Source organism: Rattus rattus, chromosome 5, assembly GCF_011064425.1.
Source record: "Rattus rattus isolate New Zealand chromosome 5, Rrattus_CSIRO_v1, whole genome shotgun sequence".
NCBI classification, from domain to species: domain Eukaryota; kingdom Metazoa; phylum Chordata; class Mammalia; order Rodentia; family Muridae; genus Rattus; species Rattus rattus.
The window spans coordinates 133623693-133639375 of record NC_046158.1 but is presented as its reverse complement, the minus strand read 5'-3'; the positions used below and the strand labels follow the sequence as shown (position 1 = coordinate 133639375).

At 46.5% G+C, this 15683-nt stretch overlaps 1 protein-coding gene across 1 annotated transcript; it reads right to left on the bottom strand.

The window, feature by feature from the left end:
* Nucleotides 1–3240: 3240 nt before the first annotated feature.
* Nucleotides 3241–14447, bottom strand: LOC116902154 (vomeromodulin-like). Its single transcript, XM_032904488.1, is given in 15 exon segments — nucleotides 3241–3320; nucleotides 4094–4173; nucleotides 4867–4927; nucleotides 6031–6061; nucleotides 6304–6371; nucleotides 6532–6654; nucleotides 7263–7409; nucleotides 8587–8657; nucleotides 9332–9389; nucleotides 9731–9815; nucleotides 10596–10751; nucleotides 11326–11411; nucleotides 11413–11431; nucleotides 11744–12242; nucleotides 14183–14447. Coding segments are annotated over 15 exon segments (1773 nt in total). The 3' UTR covers nucleotides 3241–3296.
* Nucleotides 14448–15683: the final 1236 nt, after the last annotated feature.

Below are 15683 nucleotides of genomic sequence, written 5' to 3'. Positions count from 1 at the left end.
CCTGCGCTTCCTAGGCAGGCGCTCTACCACTGAGCTAAATCCCCAACCCCATTTCTTGAGTTCTTTATATATTTTGAATATTAGCTCTCTGTCAGATGTAGGGTTAGTGAAGATTTTTTTTCTCCTCAATCTGTGCATTGCTAATTTGTCCTATTGGTGGTACCTTTTGCCTTACAGAAGCTTTTCAGTTTTATGAGGTCCCATTTTTTGATCTTAGAGCCTGAGCCATTCTGTTCAGAAAATTCCCCCCTGTGCCAAGAGTTAAAGACTCTCCCACTTTCTCCTCTATTAGATTCAGTGTATCTGGTTTTATGTTGAGGTCCTTGATACACTTGGACTTGAGCTTTGTGCAAGGTGATAGATATGGATTAATTTTCATTCAATTTACAGATCAACAGTTAGACCAGCACCATTTTTTGAAGGTGCTTTCTTTTTCCACTGTATGTTTTTGACTTCTTTGTCAAAGATCAAGTGTCTATAGTAGTGTGGGTTTACTTCTGAGTCTTTGATTCTATTCCATTGATCGACTTTGTTTCTGTACCAAAACCATGTGGTTTTTATCACTATTGCTCTGTAGTACAGCTTGAGGTCAGGGATGGTGATTCCTCTATTGTTAAGGATTATTTTGGTTATTCTGTTGTTTTTTAGTTTTTCGATAAGAAGTTGAGAAATTTTCTCATCTACTCCTCTTGGCTGTATTTGCTTCTTTTCGTTCTAGAGCTTTCAGGTGTGCTGTTAAGTTGCCAGTATGAGATCTCTCCAATTTCTTTATGAAGGCAGTTAGTGCTATGCATTTTCCTTTAAGCACTGCTTTCATTGTGTCCCATAAGTTTGGGTATGTTTTGCCTTCATTTTCATTGAATTCTAGAAAGTCTTTGATTTCTTTATTTCTTCCCTGACCATTGAGTAGAGTTGCTCAGTTTCCATGAGGATGTGGGCTTTCTGTTCTTCCTGTTGTTGTTGAAGTCCAGCCTTAATCCATGTGATCTGATAAAAATACAAGAGGTTATTTCAATCTATTTATATCTGTTGAGACTTGCTTTGTGCCTGATTATATGGTCAGTTTTGGAAAAGGTTCGATGAGATGATGAGAAGGTATATCCTTTTTTTGGGGAGGTGAAATGATCTGTAGATATCGTTAAACCAATTTGGTTTATAACTTCTGTTATTTTCACTGTGTCTCTGTTTAGTTTCTGTTTCAATGACCTGTCCATTGTGAGAGTGGGGTGTTGAAGTCTCCCACTATTTTTGTGTGGTTCAGTGTGTGATTTGAGCTTTATTAAAGTTTCTTTTATGAATGTGGGTGCCTTTGCATTTGGGGCATAGATGTTCAGAATTCAGGTGTCATCTTTATGGATGAGTATGAAGTGTCCTTCCCTATCTCTTTTGATTACCTTTTGTTGATAGTCTATTTTATTGGATATTACAATGGTGAATCCAGCTTGTTTCTTGGGTTTGTGAGCTTGGAAAACCTCTTTCAAGCCCCTTTCTCTACCTTTGTTGCTGAGGTGTGTGGTTTTCTGAATGCATCAGAGTGATGGATTCTGTTTACCCATCCAGTCTGTTAGTTTGTGTCTTTTTTTTTTTTTTTTTTAGGTTCTTTTTTTCGGAGCTGGGGACCAAACCCAGGGCCTTGCGCTTCCTAGGCAAGCGCTCTACCACTGAGCTAAATCCCCAACCCCAGTTTGTGTCTTTTTATTGGTGAATTGAGTTCATTGATGTTGAGAGATATTAATGACAGATGATTGTTAGTTGTTGGTTGTCGTGATTGCCAATTAACCTCTACTCAATGACCTGGCGGCAGCTCGCTACCTGCCCCAATGTTCTGGGTTCCTGGATGAAACACACACACACACACACACACACACACACACACACCCACATATACACACACATACACACACATATACACACACATACACACACATATACACACACACACACCACATACACACACACACACAAACATACACACCCTTATTTTTTAATATGCCTTAAACATCACAATGGTTAGATCCCTTTAAAACCTCCACGTGACTGATTTTCCCCATATATATAAATTTGTACAATTCTGGCTGTCTCTCTATTTCTGTCTCTCTTTATATCTCTGTCTCTGTCTCTGTCTGTCTCTGTCTCTCTCTCTCATTCTGTGTGTGTGTGTGTGTGTGTGTATAGGTCAAAGGGCAACTGAGGGTGGTTATTTTATATTGTCTTATCTTTTTTTTTGTGATAGTTTCCCATAGACTTGGCACTCAGAAAATAAGCTCTGTTGCTGACCAATGATCCCTAGTAATCTTGATGTATCTGCTTCTCCAGTCTCAGGAGATGTGTACTAAGATGCCCAGGTATCTTTAATGTGTGTGCTACAAGGCAGTGTGCTATAAACATTATCTTTCAAGGCACTACTGTCTTGGCTTTTCCCTCAGGGTCACACGGCTAGAACTGACCTGGTACACATGAAACCTTTTTTGCACTGTTTGTAGCTGTATCAGGCTCTTACCTGCTCTCACCCATCTCACATTTTCTGTCTAGATTGGGATTGTCCACTTTCAACATGGAGAATTTGGGTTTCAGCTCTGTTGGTTTTGATTCATAATGAAGAATTTAGACTCGGAGACTGTATTAGATTTCCATCAGTGTAACAAGGTATGTGTCTTCAGCAGGGGAGAGGTTAATATAAGCTCAGTGTTAGAGGAGCCAGGCTGTGACCTATTGTTCTTTGGTGTTAGGTCTGTGGCTAGCAGTTCATGGTCATGGGAAGCAAAGTGCTCCCAAGAGACAGGCCTCCCCATCTGCTTGAAGGGCAAGCTCCCAGTGACCTAAGAACCACCTCAGGCAGCACAGGTCCCACCTCCCCATAGCACCAGGTGGGGAGCAAGGCTTTACCACCTGAGCCTTTGTGAGACTCCAGATCCAAAGGAAGACAGGGAGGGGAGGGGCAGAAAGGTTTAATCATTGTCCCCAGAGCACTTGAGAACACTGGATTCTGTTGTCTCATGTTAGTGTTCATCCCCAAGTAAGAAGTTCTTTGCATGCTTATGAATATGCATGAGCATTGAGGAAGAGTCATCACTCACTTTTGCATGAAGGGAGTGTTTATTAAGGAGCTGATTACAGCACTGCCCATTTCCTCCAACTGTTCTTCTTGTCCTTGTCACTCAAGGCAGAGGACCTGGGCATGCCAGGAGACCATTGCTATTGTCTAATGAATCATAAGGGTGGGCTGCAAGGGGCATGGGAAGAATTTGCAGGGGGTTTTGCTGTCGTTCAGTACTTTGGGTTCAGTAGTGCTGGCTTCAGCTTGCTGCCTGAAGGTCATTCTGAGGGGAGAGAAAGACAATAGTTTGTGCCTTTAACCCTGGAAGATGCCTGCAGGCATGAGATGAGAATCGCCAACTCATCCATCCCCGCCAGATCACCACAGCACTGCTTCAGGGATGGGGAGAGGACATCTGCCATTGAGGCCCCCTGGAGAGTTTAGACTATGAGAGAAGGAATTTGAAGGTGAGTCCTCTGGCAGGAGGGGATACACTCAGATGACGTCAGTATCTACCCAGAGACAGCAGATTTACTACACTGACCAGTGTGTTCACAAGATGTTGAGTGAAGTACCTGCTGGAGCTGGCACCGTGCTGGCTGGTCAGTAACTGTGCTGTTTACTGTCATAACATAACCTATTGTGGGCCGTGTGTTTGTCACTGTAGCCATAGCTCAGGGCACATTCACCAGGTCTGTTGCCATGATCAAGGCTGGCTTATGGTAATGGCCCCTCATAGGTTCAGTATAAAAGAATGAGAGTAAGAAAAGCCCTGTGGACAGTTGCTGACATGCTCTCATTCAGATTCTCTAGGAAGTGATTTAGGCCCAGCTGTAGGAAGTATAGGGTCAAGGACAGCTGAAGGTTTGAGTCCTATGAGAGAAGCTGATATTTTCTGAGTCCCATTTCCCAGTGCTTGTACAGGTAGATCAAGAATATATGCAAGGTCCTGGATTTGAGGCAAAGCAAAGCAAAAGGAACAAAGAAAGAAAAGAATTGTATTTCTGCAATTTAATAAAGATGGAGGAAAAAAAGAATTGTATTTCTGTTACTCACTGATCTCAGCAATTTGACATCGGAGTTATTTAGAGTATTTGAAGACACTCCGTCCGAATACTCATCTTTTTTATACATCTCTGAAAAGAAAAGTATCACCTTGTGACAGTGGTCAAGGGAAATGACAACCTGATTGGCTTGTTTGACCACCGACACACGGGAGCTCTGACCTGTATGTGGCCCTAGGAGGAGTCACTACTACACCCATTCAACATGGTGGCATGAATACTGTCCATCCCAGTCTATAGGATGGTGTATGGAAGAGAGGCCCCCACAGCAGGCGGGAACCTGGTGGTCTTCTAATGCGGATGACTAGTGATGGACTGCCTGTCTCACCACATCCAGGACCTGATTGGATTGGCACAGTCAGTTGGAGTCAATGCACTATTTGGCACCACAATAGAGCTAACCACGGGTGTTTACACCTGCCATGTGGCACCACCATCATTGTTGTACAGTGAGGTACGACATAGATTTCAAGTGTTATATCACTAATGTCATAAGGGTGAGGTCCCCTGTGCAGATGTATGTGTTGACAAGAGTGGTCCCGAGACACCTGTGGACAAGGTGTCCTGGGAGCTGCAGAGGAGGCACTTTGACCTGTTTTCTCCTTTACCACCACTTGCTGCCATTTATGCAAAGAGAAGGTGATGTACATGCAGCCCAGCAGATGACAGGGTGACTTGTGCTTGGTGCTTTAGTGCCCTTTATGTGTCCTCCTCCCACCTCTCATGGGCACCAACTGTGCCCACAGTCACTGTTATTTCCCATACCATCGAATCTGGACCAGACCTTCCTTGTGACTTCAGCCATAATGCCTTCTACTTCATCCTTCTGCAAGACATGGGAGGACATTTTCAGTGGAGCCTTGTAGTCCTCTGCTTGGCCTCAGGCCCAGGAGCATTATCTCAGGCTGCTGGTTCCTGTGGTTCTCTAGTTGACAGGTCTGTCATGTGTCAAGATCAAATGTGGAGATGGATCTCCACGTATCCTTAGGGGTCTTGTCTTTGGAAATGTGGGGAGTCCCCATTGGGTGTTGTTTCCCTTGAGGCTTCTTGAGCAGGGGTATTGGCTCGGTCAGTGCCATCCTGCTACATGTACAGTAGGTAGTCTTAGGACATAGGAGGAATTTAGAGGTCAAAGAAAAGACGGACTTTGAGCAGCTGCAGCCTGCTCTTATGTGGGTCAAGCACATTTTGTCTGGTTCTCTCTGTGTCATGTTGGTCCCTTTTCTCTTTGGAACCCTCTGAGAGCAAGAGGTGCTGCTTCTACACCCATGCTTTCTCACTGCTCACCTTCCTCTGTGGGCAGTCACACTACTGCAGTACTGGGTTGGGATGTCTCTGTAGCCATACCCTACTGTCTGCACAGAGTGGACACTCCTTAAATGCTGCCCCTTATCTTTCAGAGGTCCACTGTTTGCATACACGACTGTCACCGGTCTATGAGTAGCTGTGAGGTCAGGGGTCAGTCCTACTCAGTTCTTGTTAACTGAACCATATCCTGGAAAACTCTGTCACTTCCCTCCTAAGGAGAGGCGGAGGGATTGCTGGCCTCGGAGTCACCCTAGAATCAGCTGCTTCCTGACTCCCATTTCTCAGTGTGGTAAAGGATGCGCTTTCCAATCCCATCTCTGGGTACCTGCTGTGGGTCTGTCTCTTGGAGGAGGCACCAGGCTTTCCATATCTTTTCCCTCCTTTTTCTGTGTCTGTATGTATGCTCCTTGAAGTCTCCACGCACGTGTCAGTTGAGAATGGGTGGTTATGGTTTAAGAGCTCCTCAGTGAGCACGTTAGGAGCCTGAATTTCTGTTACACAGTAGGTGTGTGCTCTAGTCCACATGGGCCTCTCTTTCCCCCAGTCTTAAATCCCTGTGTGTCTGGCTTTAAAATGATTTCCCACCTATCATGGGCCAGTTTCCAGGGCACATCAACTTACAGTCTCAGGGGGCACCATGCTGTGCTCAGACCTGTCAGCAACAAAATACAGAGAGACATTAGGATCATGAGAACAGTACTAGTCAAGGTTAGAGTTCAAGTCTTGTCTCCACTGATTTCATGTGAGTCAGCCGTAGACTAGGCACTGCGTGGCAGAGTAGACCAGCGAATGAAATCATGTAAGCCTTCATTCCTGATTCCTGTAGTTATTCAAATATTTGCCCAGACCCAGATCCCATTGTGCCTGTGTGCTCCCCAGGGTCTGTTGTCCTACCTTGTGAGTTTGACATCTGGTATCAGCTTAGAATTTAAAATCTTGCTGGCATGGGAGATGAATAATTTCTGAAATGACACAAGAGAGCATGTGTGAGACAAGGGGACCTGGCCTTTCCCTCTGCTGTGGGGACCCCAAAGCACAATGGGCCTCAGGCTTTTGAAAAGAGTTCACCCCACTCATCCAGTCCTCCTTCCAGCCCAGTATCCTTCATTTCTCAGCACTCACCGTTTCCCCAGTGGCATAGGGCTGGCTGTCCTTTGTTATGTCAACCTTATACAGCAATCTGAGCATATTGTTTTCCTGGGGGGCAAAGGCTATATAGGTGATTTGTGCTTCCAGGCCATTCATCTGTTGTGAAGAAGAAGAAGACTTCTGTTAGTGTGGGGAAGAGGACAGAGGTCCTGTATCACGAGTCAGGCGTGTGTCCTTCTGTCTTGGTTAATACTGCATTCTGTCTTGCAGGCTTGGCCTCCCAGTTTGGGTGCTAGTACAGCTGAGGAAACAGAAAGGCCAGGAGCTTTTCCACCACTCCCCTGGGTTTACTTCAGCGTGTGGACCTTGGGGCAGAGAACTTGTGAAATGTTCCTTTCTATCAAGCCTTTCAATGATGAAGTGTGTGTCCCTGCCCTGTGTCTCAAAAGCTCTCTGATGACCGAGTGTGGACTCTGTGGTGAAGATGCTTCTGTGCTATTTCACCTGATCGTGGTGCCTAGGGAAGTGGATGACACACTGGGACTGTTTCTGTTTAGTCCCCTTCCCCTCCCCTCACCCCCATCCTCTCAGCCTGCTCCTGATTCCCCACTGATGGCATCAAGGCCCCAGCCTGATCACTATGATCATTGTGTGTCCTGCGTCGTTGGCCTTTTCAATCTTTGCAGGAATCTTTTCCCTCGGAAGTGACAGTGTCAGCTGATATCCAGGGCAGTGCAGCCCTGTGGCTGATGGAGGATGCTCACCTGAACAGAGCCCTGTTTGGCCACGTATTTCACAAGTGTCCTCAGTGCTGAGGAGGCAACGGTTATGGACACGTTGGCGTTTTTGGGATCTGGAGGCAGCCGACCTCCAGGCACGGGTACTGTTTTGTTGTCTATATTGGCTTTAACCTAAGGCAGGGAAAGCAGAGGAACACGCGTGTGAGTTCACCAGTTTATCCCTGGTGTGAGGGCTGTGTGTCCTGGCTGTCTAAGTGCAGGGTGAAGAGGCCTTAGTCCAGCTTTCCTGAGAGCCCCAAATCCTCAGCTGAAGGTGCAGAGCCATTTCTGACAGATTTCACCCACATGTGTGTGTTTACTAATTGTACTCTCTTTTGGACACAGTTCTAAGGAACTAAGGGCCATTCTCAGCCATGTTTCTGTCATTTTCTTCCTTCCCGATCTCTTTGCTCCCTCTCCCTTCTTTTTTGTCCCCTCCCCCTCCCTCCCCCTCCTTCCTTTTTTCTTGTCTCCCTCCCAAGGTCCATAACTCATTATATGGAATACGTTCTTCCGTGTCATAGATTTCCTGGGTTTCCTTCTCCTCCCCATCCTCCTCCCGTCTCTGTCACCCCCTCTCTCTTTCCCTCTCTGTTAGTTTCATTCTTCCTTTTTGTATGCTGTCTCCTGTAATATGTCTCACGATAACTTCTGTTTGAAGGGATGTCAGCACATGCAGTCAGGAACACCGAGAAGAGTGACCGTGCCTGTCATCACTGTGGTTGCGTGTTCTGTGCAGACTCCTTACTCCTCCCCTGACTGTAACATGTCATACTGTCTGCAGTCCGGCTCTGTCAACACACTTGTAGAGTCTAGAAGGCTAAGGGTCTCAGCCTGCTAGCCGTGTGCTTTGTGTGTGTAGCAGGTTGTCTGATGAGCTTCCTCTCGTGTTATGCATTTATTTGTGCTTCAGCAAGTGAGTGGATCTCAGAAGAGGGCTGAGCTAACTACCTCCCCTTCATCACTTGTCTTGGTCTCCTTCTGCCTTCCTGGTTGGGTTGTGGGTGGCTGGAAGGAGCTGGTGCTTTTGTTTGTGTATAGTTCACTGAGAGTGGAGATGTGAGCTGGGTCAAGAAATGCTTCTTGGTGTTGGAGTGCCTCAGAGACCATTGTCCTGTGGAGTTGAAGGGACAAGAGTGCTAAACTGACCTTGTCCTATCTGGGCACTCATGAGACTGACCCCAGGGAAAAGTTGAGGCACCTGCAAAAAGCCCGTGTTTTCACTCTTCCCATCATCTGATGTCTTGTGTGGCTGATGTATGCTTGCAGCCTTCATCCAGTTGCCATTGAAAAGCCAGCGAATACTTACACAGTAGTCGATGAAAAGTCCTTTGGGAGAGATCCTGGCAGTGTGAACTTGGTAACTGAATAAGCCAGTAGCTGCAGAGGAGAAGAGAGGGAGGAATGGGGAAAATCCAGACAGCCATCAGTGGCCACTGTGCCTCAAACACTCTAGTTCTCATTTTCAGCTATAATCAGTATGGACACCTACTTCTGCCAGACACCGGGTGGAGCCCTAAATGACTTCTGTATCTTCCCGGAACTTTTGGTTTACTAGCAAGGATATTTTTCCCCTCAGGGAAGGAAAGACTGGCTAGCTAGAGCCTGCATTTGGTCTACTGTGGGACTGGAGAAATATATCCGGCTTCTTCCTTCACCTCTCTAGGTCGTTCATCCCAGTATGTCTCACTAACTCTGACTATTGGCATGTTCTTAGAGATGCTGTGAGATTCCGTGATCTCACCCACCCAGAGATGAGGGCTTGGGGATGCCCTTGATCCAGATTCTGCCACTGAAGGGTTTTGGATCGGGGAGATCCAGGCAGACCCCTCAGAGGCACTGGGTCCTATGCTCTTCCATATCGCAGAGGCCATCTACATTGAGCGAAAAGTCTCGTGGGCCATTGTCTTCTCTAAGAGTGCTGAGGAGTCCTTGTAGGTTTGGAGGGTGGCATCTAATAGGTCCATCTCCGTGGTGTGTCACCGTATGAAATCTCCCTAGGTGCTGGACCATGTCTCTCTCTGCTCTAAAAGGTATCCTAAGGAAGTACTCACTGTTCTTGCAGTCATTGAAGTCACTGAGGACGATACCACAAGAGTCGGAGTTTTCCAGCTGTGAAGTGAGCACAGGGAGCTTAGCAGAGGCCTGTCTTGCCATACCACCTCTTGCCCTTCTCCCCTTGGTTTCCCCTTCCAGGACTGTGATATTTCCCTGTCCTCTCCTGGGCTGAATTTATCCATGGTTGCTGTATGCCATGTTTTGTAGTTGTGCTGCTAGGCGGTAGGGTTCAGAGGCTCTGATGGTCCTTGGTGGCCCATGGGCTCCAGAGAGTTCTGGCTTTTTTCCTTAATCTCCCCTAGCCTCAGGCCATTAACAGCCTGCAGGCTTCTTTCTTCCTGAGTTTTCCCAGTGACTTAGCTCCCTCAGGAGCCCTCCCCCTTCCCTGGACTTACATTTTCATTCATTTTTGCTGTCAGCACTATTGGGATGACGTCATTCAAGGGCAGAGCCGTAGGCAGAGGAACAGTTTCTGTGACACTGTAAAAGAAGACATGTTGAAATAAGTGATCCTGGTGTTTCTAGATTCCTTCATGTGTTAGAGGCAGCATCTCACTGGTGGAGGAGATGTGTGATGCCTGTGTTCTCAGTACGTGGAGATCTCGGCTTGGTCTTTAAGGAAGATGCACAGTCACCTGGCCAGAGCACAGGACACCTAGCCCCGAGGTTCACATGGACGGCTTCATCCTTCAGACCCTGCAGCAAGTGTGTTCACAGTTCTGTTTGTTGTCTTGTTGTGAGTTGTGAATCTGAACTCACAACTTTCAATGCTCTAGCTAAAGAGAATGTAATGAATCCTTCCTTGGGCATAGCAGAGGGAAATAGAAAAAGTGAGAGCTGGGTCTTTGCAGGGTGAAAGTAATTCCAGCTTTGTCAATGTGAACCCAAGTCTGAAGAGCTTGCCTGCATGCTATGGTTGGGCCAAGAGAGAAGAACTCGACCACTGTGCCACACATCTGTCAAAGAGAGATTTTCACTGTGTGGCCCACATGTTCTAGTCTGCCTTTTGAATCTGGTCAGTGTACTCTTTATCAAATATATGGGGTGGTTTACTAAAATAGTCTGGAGGAAAGATATAACATATGTGTGAGAAGGCCATTGTCTGACAAAGTAGGATGTTGCTCGTCAGCTTCAAGTAGCTGGCATTTGCCGATTGTCTATTGTATTATGGTGGACCACCCCCTCCCCTTGGGAGAGGAGCAGGGCTCCTCTAACCCACGTTTGATTTAATCCAGCAATGAACAGAAAGGTTTTACGTACGTCTGTACTAACTGGATGTTCATTTCCTTGACATGCATGTGGGTGTCTTGGACATCAAGGTTGACGCACTGGGTGTTGTTGGAGGAAACAGCAATGTTCATTGTTACATCCATGACAGATTGAAACTGCAATAGGGTGAAGACTGGTCCAAGCAAGCTGTGGAGAGGAAGGTGAGGTCGAGTGGAGTATCTTCTGGGATATTTGGCACCAGCGCCTTGGAGATAGTCATTTGAGAGTGACCCTCATGCCGTGGGCCAGGGTCATCCTCTAGAGGGAAGGATTGAGCACCCCAGTCCACATGTCTTAGGTTCTCAGTCCCATGCCACAGGAAGAAGAGCCAGGTCATTTTTTTTGGCATTCATTCAATATTTCCCCAAAAATTGTCCTACTAAGTCTTGGGAGGTCACCCAATCATTGGTGGCACAAGGTACCAGACAAAGTTTCACTCCCTGAGTCTATGGCTTGGACCTTCTACATTGAGTAGAAGTGCATACAAGACATCTTCCAGGAGCAAGCCTGGGCTGCTACTGATTCTTCAGTATATGTATGTGATTTGTATGTATATGATATGCATATGTAACTCTGTATCTTTCTGTTTTGAGATACTGTTTTAATGTGTAAGGCTGGCTTGGTGGAGGCCAGTCTTCTTGTGTTTAATTCTGTGTCTTTGTCATCTGACTCATGTGTACCCAACTCTAGGCTGACTGAGACAACCATTGTGGAAATACACTCACCCTTCTCCTTCTCGCCGGGCAGTAACTTCGAGAGAACTTTGATCCCATCAGCTCCCATGTTTATATCCGTGCTGCCCACTTTTTACTTGTTTCACCTTTAATCTGCAGAGTGCCAACAGAGACTCAGTTGTGTGTCATGGAAAGAGCCTGGCCCTTGTGAGAAACGCCTGTGAGGCGGCGAGTTCACCCCCAACTGATCTCTGTTAATCCTATGGCCCCGAGCTTCCCTCTCCACCATGTAAAGGCTTGAGCTCAAGAAATCCTGGTCCTATTTTCCAGAGAGAATTCCAGGGGAAATAAGTGTTTGTCTACGGAGGGGTGGCTGTCCCTAGGATCACTGTAGGTTGGGTGTGAGAGTTCTCACAAGCAGCTTGTTTGTCCAAAACCCCAGAGAACTGTTAAGAAAGCACTTACTTGAGCATAGTTTCTTGGATATCCATGCTGAGCAGATCTGAAAATGGATCCTTGATGTTTTCTGGGACCACACTCTTCACTTTGTCCTGAACAGCAGCTTTCAGACTGTCCACATTTTCAACTATGTCATCCAGAGGCTTCACGACATTGGAGAGCCCATCCCCATTCAGGAGTCCTTTTCCAGAGCCTTTGCCTCCACCAAGGCTTAGTAAGCCGCCCAGGCCTTCCTTGCCTGGGAGGCCCTCTGGGAGTAGCTGGCCAAGGCCACCAGTGGCCTTGGATCCTGATGAGGGCTTTGAGGGATCCTCATTACCTCCTTTGCCTAGGAGTCCACCAAGGCCAAGCCCTCCTCCCCCTTGCAGGAGGGAAGTGATATCTAAGATGGAGAGCAGGTTAGAGTCCTGCATCGTGGCTAAGACATCCCCAAGCACGCCTTCCATGTTAACTTTATCACACTTCACCATGTCCTCAATCTGTGGGGGCAGTGTGCTCAGGAGGTCTGCAAAAGATGAAGAGAGAGAGAGATCTGCTGTCAGTTCAGCCCTAGCGTCCTTCCTTTGTGGAAGAGAGCATCTTGAGATATGGGGCACAAAGGACTCTGTATTTTGCCTTCCAAGTCTGAGTCTTGTCCCTGCCCTAGTTAAGAGTTAGCCTTCTGTCAGAGAAATCTGCCTTCCCTGATGTCAACAGCTCCTTTTAGCCTACATTGATGCTGTCCTTTGATGAGACTGTGTACTTCCAAGGTTCAAGGGCAGGGAGTGAGAGTGGAGCCTCACTTATGTTTGTCATTTTTTTCAGTCTTGCTCTCTTTTGTCCTTTCATTTACTTGTAATAAAAATGGAGTAAAGTATATTCCCAGACCAGTTGCACTCAGCATGCAGAGTGTGCTGCTCTGGTCCTCTTGTGGGAGCAAGGGGCATCATGTCACCATTATTTTACTCATCTGTTTGTCCTGGGGTTTAGTTTCCACTTTCAGGTCTGTTCTTTAGAGTCCGCATGGCTTCCCTGATCCGCTTGTCTGTCTTTGTTGGAGGCTTCTAACTGGATATGGTCCATGGCTTGTAGACACAGGAAAAGTTTATGATTGTCAGTATCTGTTACAAGGTGTAGGGACTACAGAAGGAGCAGTGTCTCGAAGAGCAAAAGACAATGACTTTCTCTCTAGGTCATTATGACCCAGGTTCCTCTGCTTGTTTGCCTCATCTTTCCCCTATCTTGAAGATTCTTGCTGCCTGAACTTGCTATATTGGAAGGAATTACTTCTGTGCCTTTGCATTTGACCAAGTCTTGGGCATTGGTGGCCAGAAAGGGGCTTATCACATGTTTCCCTCCATCTGATTTAAGTAGGAAGAGGGAGATGAAATCCGGGGGGAAGGTGGAAGAGGTGGAGTCAGCCATGCATGGACAATTGTCACGTCTCAGTGCTCTCCCTGAGCGCCTTTCCGGCAGTAGGTGGAATGGCATAGAAAAATGTGAGTGAAGTGATGGTTGTGGTCACTCTTGCTCACTGTACAGCTGAAGCTGTGTGAGCCAAGGGACATTTCTGACTCAAGAGAGATGCAGTTGAAGGGAGTCCCTGAAGCATCTCTTCGAGCCTAGCTGCTCCTTAGCCGAAGACTTCTGTGCCTCTGCACTTGGATTTTTGAGGGGTGTTTGCTGTTAGCCACTCTGCTAGTTCATTGGCTATGGCTCCATCTTTGTCCTGCCATGCTCTGATGCAGGGCTTTGCCAGACCCTTGCTCCAGGGAGCTGCTAAGAGAAGGGTAAGGTTTTCTTATTGTTGTTAATTATTCTGAGTCCTATCCATCTTCCGTTTCTGAAACAGAAATTCTTTTTGTGCTCTCAGCCTTTGAGAATCTTTCGAGTAGAGGTTTTTGTTTCTTTTTTCTTTTTTTTTTTATCTCAGGGAGCAATGTTTTATTGGGGAGGAGATGATGTGGAGAGTTGAGAGAGCATATGTGGTGAAAGGCTTGCAGGACAATATTATATTTGCCGTTTCCTAGTGCTGAACAGCAGGCTGAGGGCGAAGGATCTGTGGGAGTCGAGGTGAGCTTGAGGTCCTGCAAGAAGGAACCTGCCTTTTGACAGTCTCTGGATGGTAAGAATCAACTGGAAGGTAAATAGTGAGACAGCTTTTGAGGTTGAACAGCTCCTTTGTCCACGGTGGCACAAGCTTGTCCTGGACCAAGTTTGTGAACTTTAGAAGCAGCTGTATCATCTCAGAATGTTATAGGATGAACTGGATTCATGCTGTCCCAGAATTTATAGGTTTGCCCCAAGGTCCCTTTGCTCTAGAGGTACCAAGCAGATGCTACAATATCATCATATTTAAATACACTTGTTTAGAAAGTTGGCTGAATTCCCTCTGAGCTCAAAATTAGCAGCCTGTGGTAATTGTAGGCAGGACTCAAGATGAGAGATGAAATGTATGTTACTTACAGGCCTGAAGTTTGTCACTGGAGAGGAAGTATCTGGCTGCAGGTGCACACTTTCCACCTCTGGAAGGAGCTCCAGGCCTTTTGGGAGGTAGCATGGGATTTTTGGCTGGACCACTGAGGACTGGAGAACCTGGGAGAACTGCAGGGAAATTGACCGGAGCAGGAAGAGCAACAGGAAGATTGCGCACCTCGGGGGGCACTTCCACCAGGTCAAGTACTCCTGCTTGGATGCTGAACATGATGGCCAAGGCCTGGAGAACCCACATCTTTGTGGCTGAAACCTGCAGAAGAAGAATGGCTCACACACCACATTCCCAGTGGATCTTAGAGCTGTCATGGCACTTACTCTAGATGACTCCCTGTCTCCTGTAAGAGCGTCTTTTTGCCATTCTTGACAGCCCCATTTCTTCATTGTTCGTGGGAATTTGGTCAGATACATAGTAAACATCTTGAGGAAACCTCACTTTCCCCTTTGTGTCTCTCCCATGGTTCAATATACTGTCAGAATTGGGTTTAACAAGTCAATGTATGCTGAGTCCAGTCCTGAGGTCTCTCTTCCTAGGTACATGTGTATATTTTCATGCTGTCATGTGACTTTACACCTTCTTGGTATTACCCGTTGCATAAATGTCCCGGCCTGTGGTTTTGTTTTCAGTGTTGAGATTGCACATAGGATTTTCCGTTTTACATCCTCGCTCTACTACTCTGCCATGTCCACAGCCCCTTGCAATGTCCCAGTCATCCTCTGCGAATGTGTCAATGTTCATGTCCTTCCTTCCAATCTCAGGTCCCTTGCCCTAAGTATGTTCTTAGTGAGTAATTACTTAAGGACTTTTCCTGGACACCCTACCTAATTGTTCCAGAAAATCCCTTCTTATCCTGACTTCCATTTTCTTGGGTGATGTAACTGATACTTGGTAAATCAGAGCTGTGCTGGACACTTCTGGAGATTGTTCCCTATCTCCCTATCAGAGTCCTTGCTTACCCTTAAGCTCTAAGTGCTTTTTTCTATGGCATTTACCTCTATTCCCTTTTGGGACAGGGTTTCATGTTGTTGAACCGGGGTTCTTGAAGCTTGCTTGGTAGTCTAGGGCGGCCTTCAAATCACAGAGATATTCCTGCCTCTGTCTCTGCAGTGTTGGAATTAAGGCCGTGCACCACCTTGCCTGGCCTGTCTTAAATCTAATTCCATGTATTTATTAATTTCTTATGCTGTATATGTGTGCTCAAAGGATGTGTGTGTAAACCACATGACAACGTGTTTGGGTTTGTTCTTTCCTTCTGCCATTTGTGTTCCAGAGATCAAACCAAGGCCATCGAGCTTGGAGACAGTTACTTTTACCAGGTGAATGATCTACCTTGCCCCTCTCTATCATTTAGTGCCATGCTGCAGTATGTGTCTATGACATGTTCCTTCATGATGGTAGGATGATGGCATTTCTTCCTTGTCGCCTGTCCAGTTACGTAAAATTGGGTGGTGGGTGTCTTTCCCCACCTTTGGC